General features: G+C 36.2%; 1 protein-coding gene across 1 annotated transcript in view; it reads left to right on the plus strand.

Annotated features, from left to right (window-relative positions):
- Nucleotides 1-5569, plus strand: part of spcs3 (signal peptidase complex subunit 3) — a 144860-nt gene extending 139291 nt beyond the window's left edge. Inside the window, exon 5 of the mRNA XM_077525056.1 lies at nt 5310-5569. Coding sequence (XP_077381182.1) covers nt 5310-5442 — 133 coding nt within the window. The 3' untranslated portion in view covers nt 5443-5569. The remainder of the gene's footprint in view (nt 1-5309) is intronic.
- Nucleotides 5570-6000: the final 431 nt, after the last annotated feature.

Consider the following 6000-nt stretch of genomic DNA (forward strand, 5'->3'; position numbering starts at 1 on the left):
GCTGAATTGCACCAAATTGATATGATGCTGGTACGTTTTGAGCCATACACGCATGCATGCAATTGCGTACATGCATTTAATCAATGTTTGCAAATGACATTCAGATAATAAAATGCATAAATGTCAAAATATTACGGTATTTTGTATTTATTTTATATTGGACAAATATGAAGTAATTTAGCTGATTCATCGTGATTAATCAAAATTAAAAAGTGTGATTAATCAGATTAAAAATTTTTATCGTTTGACGGCACTAAAAAAAAGTCACATTACTATTTATTATATTGGTAGGGAGGTTAGAATGAATTAGAGGTGCAACAATTAATTGACAACTAATGATTTAATTCAACAATAATGATGATGCTAATTAAATTGTTTAGAGAGATTGACTTAAAATGGTCTAAATTCATTTAATTTCTGCCTTCAGACAGTAAATAGTCTTTGATTTCTGTAGTCCTTAATGAAGCAGTCTGATTATCTTTTGTGTTGAATTCAAATTAGATGTTTGAAAACATCTGATTTTACTTTAGAGAACAATGATTGTTTTTGTCTTATTTTCTGACATTTTACCAAATCAGACCAAATCAGTGACTGAATCTTTGTTTTTGTTGTTTTAAATAATGTCTTGTTTGTGGATATAGGGATCGAATGAAACTTTTTTAAATTAATTTATTAAAATGTATTTTGAATTTTAAATTTTAATTGAATTATTAAACTAGCAGTACAATAAATACAAGTATTAGGGATGTCCCAATCACATTTTTTTGCATCCGAGTCCGAGTCCGAGTCACCTGATTGTAAGGATTTGCCGATCCCAAGTACCGATCCGATTCCTCTGAAAAGTTTTGAGGGGGAAAAAAGTGCTTCCAATTAATTATTATTATTATTATTATTATTATTATTATTATTTGAACAAAACCATCCCACTAATTTTGGGGGAGTGCCATCAGAAGTGCAATAATAAAGCAATAACATTTACATTTCCTGTCTTACATAAATATATACACACACAAAAAAAAAAAAGAAATTCCACTTATTGCTCTAACAAAAAATATCTTAAAAGATCAAATCAATTTTACACAGTGCAAATGAAACTAAAGTGGTTGACTCCACTTGTATGAGGTAGCTTCAAATTAAGCCACAAAAACAAAATCCGATATCAGGGTAATGTGCATGTAATACAGTCAAAGTAGTATACTATTGAACTGACAGACAGTTTCACTTCAGTGGTGTAGCATATAATCACTGGTAAGCAGGGGCGTCACTAGACTTAATACTGTACTGGGGCACAAATAATTCACGAGAGAGAAATATTTATTTCAGTAAACATCTGCAAACTGAACATTTACAAAAGTAAAAAAATAAATAAAATAAAATAAAGCACCCCTACATCTCTGGGTTCTTTTATTTCCATAGTAGAAGGGAGAGGTGGGAGTAAGTCATTGTTTTTCAAGTCACAAGTAAGTCTCAAGTCTTTGCCCTCAAAGTCCCGAGTCAAGGCCCAAGTCAAAACTGACAAGTCCCGAGTCAAGACTGACAAGTTTCAAGCGAGTCAAAAGTCCTACACTTTGAGTTTCAAGTCCTTTCGAGTCTTTTTAACAACATCGTAGATTATATTTAGTTCAGGTGACCATTAAAGTAGGAGGTCAGGGAGTGAACCCAGAGTGGTGCATCAGATTGCTGTGTTTGCATTGTATTACCAGTGAGATCACAGTCTCATTAATTACACAGCGACCAACGATAATTAGACAGTAAACAACTGACATTATTACGTACTGTTCTTTGAGCAACTTCAGATGTTGAACGAAATTTGAAGTTGTTGTCTCACCTTCAATGATCTAATCTTGGACATTCTGCAATTCAATTTTTTTGTTGACCAACACATAGTTTTTGTACCCGAACAACTAGTAGTGCAACGGATTACAAAAGTCACGGATCGGATTGTTTAAAAAAATAAAATAAAATAATAATAATAATAATAAATATCCATCCATCCATCCATCTTCTTCCACTTATCCGAGGTCGGGTCGCGGGGGCAGCAGCTTTAGGAGGGAAACCCAGACCTCCCTCTCCCCAGCCACTTCAACCAGTTCCACCGGCGGGATTCCAAGGCGTTCCCAGGCCAGCCGAGAGACATAGTCTCTCCAACGTGTCCTGGGTCGTCCCCGGGGCCTCTCGCCGGTGGGACATGCCCGAAACACCTCCCCAGGAAGGCGTCCAGAAGGCATAATAATAAATAATCATATGAATAGAACTTTGTCTTAATTCATGTTTATAAAACGTTTTTGCCTATTATTATTATTATTATTATTTTATTATTATTATTATTATTATTATTATTATTATTTATTTTATTTTTATTTTTTTAATATACAAAATCAAAATGTATAACATGGCCATTAGGATTTAGGAATACAACTTTAAGTGCAAAATAAGGGAAGATACATAATTATTTTATACATCGTCCATAAAATAACAAGGTATCTTACGTTCTATTGCACTTGAAGTTTTGGTTTCTAAAATCCAAATGGCCATACTGGACATTTTGAATGTTATTTTTTATTTTATTTTTTTTAAGCTATTGTTTCATAAAATAATTATAAATGAAGGCAAAGTTCTATTTATTTATTTTTAATAATGAAAAATACATCTAAGTGCAATTTAAGGCACAATCCCTTCGTTTAAAGAGGGAGAGTGGATTACAAAGGTCTAGTTTAGGTCCACAATATTGTAAACAATACGAAACGCAAACGAGCCAAGGAACAGCTGTCACTATGCCAGCCAGGCCCCCGATGCTAGCACTAACAGCTAGCTACTAGCCACAATTTATTGCGGTTTCTTCGCGTCCTAAATTAGCTATTTAGTATACTTTCGGGGTGGCGTTATGATAAAGGTGGTAGAAAATATGCAATTTCAATAAAAACGTTGATAATACAAGCCAAAATGTCAAAAGGAAGTAGTCAAGCTTCCGTTCACGCCAAGCCTCAAAGTCATCATTGATGCAGAGGTCCAGACCAGAACCAGCAGACCATAATCAACATTATGTTTCATGCTGATGAAACACTGGAAATCAATATGGTTGTTTTGATACAAGGAACAACATTAGCTAACTTAGCATTAACTTAAGACAGACTCATGTTGCCTAGCAGCAAGCCAGAACTTCACTTACCTCTCTCATTCCTCGCTGCTTTCTCCCTGCTGCGGCCGAAAAACTTTGATATCCAACTAGGTGTTACAGTTCGAGTCAAATCAAAATCAAAATATTTTACCGTAACAAGTTGCTGTGTGCTCACGTTACCAAACTCAAGCAGTGATTCTCATGGCCTGCCCCTCCCTCCCTCGCTCTCTTTCTATCATGACGTGAATAAATTACCATATTAATTAGCCATGTGCGCATTGTTGATGTGGAGTGAATAAATACAGTAGCAATGAATTATATACTAAATAGTATGTGCGCTGCAGCAGGCTATGCTACGGAGACGTAAAACTCTGAAGAGATTATTTTTATTTTTTTTTAATTTGGTGAAATTTTTACTAGGGCACTGCAGATCAATACTGGGGCACGTGCCCCAGTGAAATCTGTCTGGCGACGCTGATGCTGGTAAAGATTTCCATTTTTTTGGCACAATGTTCAAGTAACTATTAGGGATGTCACAATAAGGGCAATGTCGTGATATCGCGATATTAAAACTGCCACAATATCGTCGTCGTCATGTTCGCAATATTTAAAAGGAACACATCTGTTCAAAAAGTAGGGTTGAATTCCATTTGTGCAGTTCTAGCACCTTCTAGTGGCTAGTTTATTAGTGCAATTTAATTTTAATTAGGGATGTTTTGGCCTTCTATGTTTAAAATCTATGCTAATTGTCAGATGAAGGGGAACCGAATTTGCTTGTGAAGCTATTAATGTGTGCTTGCATTACCAAGTAAGTGCCTCAATATTGTTATTAGAGATTGTAGGTGGCAAGTTGAAGCGTGTGAGCGAAACAGCCCAGACTTAATACTCCTATATCATCCATGGCTTTTTTCATATTTCGCGCATTGTCCCGCAAAATTACGTGCACCCGTTCCTTCTTTATTCCCCATGTGATAAGCATCCTTTTTATTGCCTCTTTCACATGCTCCGCCGTATGCGATCCATGAAGGTGTTGGGCATGCAAAGTTACACGCTGTAAATTAAAACTAGCATCAACCCATTGCGCTGTGAGACTGAGAAGTGACATCGGGTACACGGACAAACTCCAAATGTCCATTGTAAACGCCAAGTCAGGCACCTCTCGTAAAACAACTAGCAGGTGGTCACTTACCTCCTTGTCAAGAGCCGGGAGAACTTTGTCGCAGAAATAGTGATGAGAAGGTATCGCATATCGCGGCTCCAGTTGCTCCAAAAGACGGTGAAATCCAACGTTTTCCACCACGGACAGAGGTTGGTCATCCAACGCGATGAATTGAGCTATCATAGTTATTTGATTAGTTATTTTATTTATTATAGTTATTTTCTTGGCTTTTTCACTATCCTTGGACATTTTTTCTTTATTCTGCAAAGTAGCGTCGGTTGGCTCAGTGTCCTTTTTACTACTTGCGTGGCTGATGTAAACTCGGCGTGGAGTGCTGGGTGTTTGTATTTCAGGTGGCGTATTAAATTTGTTGTATTAAAAGCACTCCTGTTCTTTCCGCCACGCGAAATGCTCAACTTACATTCATTACAAGTTGCCCTTGGACTGGTACCGCTTTCCAAGTCAAAATATTTCCACACCACTGACATCGTTGCTGCTGCTGCTGCTGCTGCTCCTTGAATCTAGGATTCGGCCGCACTTACCAGAATGTTCCCCCTGGCTTTGTTTACTTCCGGTGTTGAAGGTTATATAGCGATGTTGCATAGTAAACGTTTTGTTTGGCAATATGTTTACCTGTGGGTGATTTTGTTGCTTTGTAGCCCCTATAATAATAATAATAATAATAAAAAAAATAATAATAATAATTGCCAAAAATGAAGATCCGGATCATTTTGTCCCGATACCGATCAGCTGAAAACCATGTGATCGGGACTCGGTTTCCGATCACGTGATCGGGATCGGGACATCCCTAGTGTTGCATTGTGAAGAGGTTTATTTATGATGTATGGTTTGCTTTGCAGAGGGTGTTGCTCTGGCAACAACAACAACAACAAAATCCCACCGATGAAACATTCTGTATGTTGAGGGGACAGTCATTCCAGTGTGTGTTTGTACATGTATGAACTGACACTTGTCATCATATGTGTTTTGTGCCACGGGCAATAACTTATACGACTGATATTTTTCATACAGGGCCAACAAGAACATCACGCTGACTCTATCATGGAATGTTGTTCCCAACGCTGGAATACTGCCGCTTGTAGTTGGGAATGGATACATCAGTCTTCCCTTTCCTGATAAATATGAGACTCCCAAAAGCTATTAAAATGAAAGAGAATTTCCGTTGATATTTTACAGTGCATTCTCTGCTCACAAGCTTAGTTAAATAGAAGTGTAGCCATACTGTATTAATTCACGTAACTTTTGGTGAGGAATAAAATTGGGGACTGGAAGCGTTTTGATCCTTTTATTTATTTATTTTATTTTATTATTATTATTATTATTATTTTTTTCATTTCAAGCACTATGGAATCAGAATCCTGCAAATACTCGAAACCTCGTAATAAGGGTTTGAGTCTCCGAAAACGTTTTTGTTTGACTGAAAAATTGTTTTGAATCTCCAAAAATAGAAAAATCTCTGAAAAAAGCTTTAAAATTATAATAATAATAACTAGACTAAGTGCAATTTCTGGAGAAATTGTGTGGGAATGCTGAAAGCTGAATGCTAATAGCTGAATGCTAAGCTCAATGCTTATGAAGGAAATTGAAGGATAAATTATGAGCAAATTACATAGTAATTAACTATTAATTACTAGTAATAGTAGTAATACCAGTAGTATTACTAATAATTAACTTGTAGTTAAATGACAAATAAAAACCCATC

The sequence above is a fragment of the Festucalex cinctus genome, chromosome 6, assembly GCF_051991245.1.
Source record: "Festucalex cinctus isolate MCC-2025b chromosome 6, RoL_Fcin_1.0, whole genome shotgun sequence".
Taxonomy (NCBI): Eukaryota; Metazoa; Chordata; class Actinopteri; order Syngnathiformes; family Syngnathidae; genus Festucalex; species Festucalex cinctus.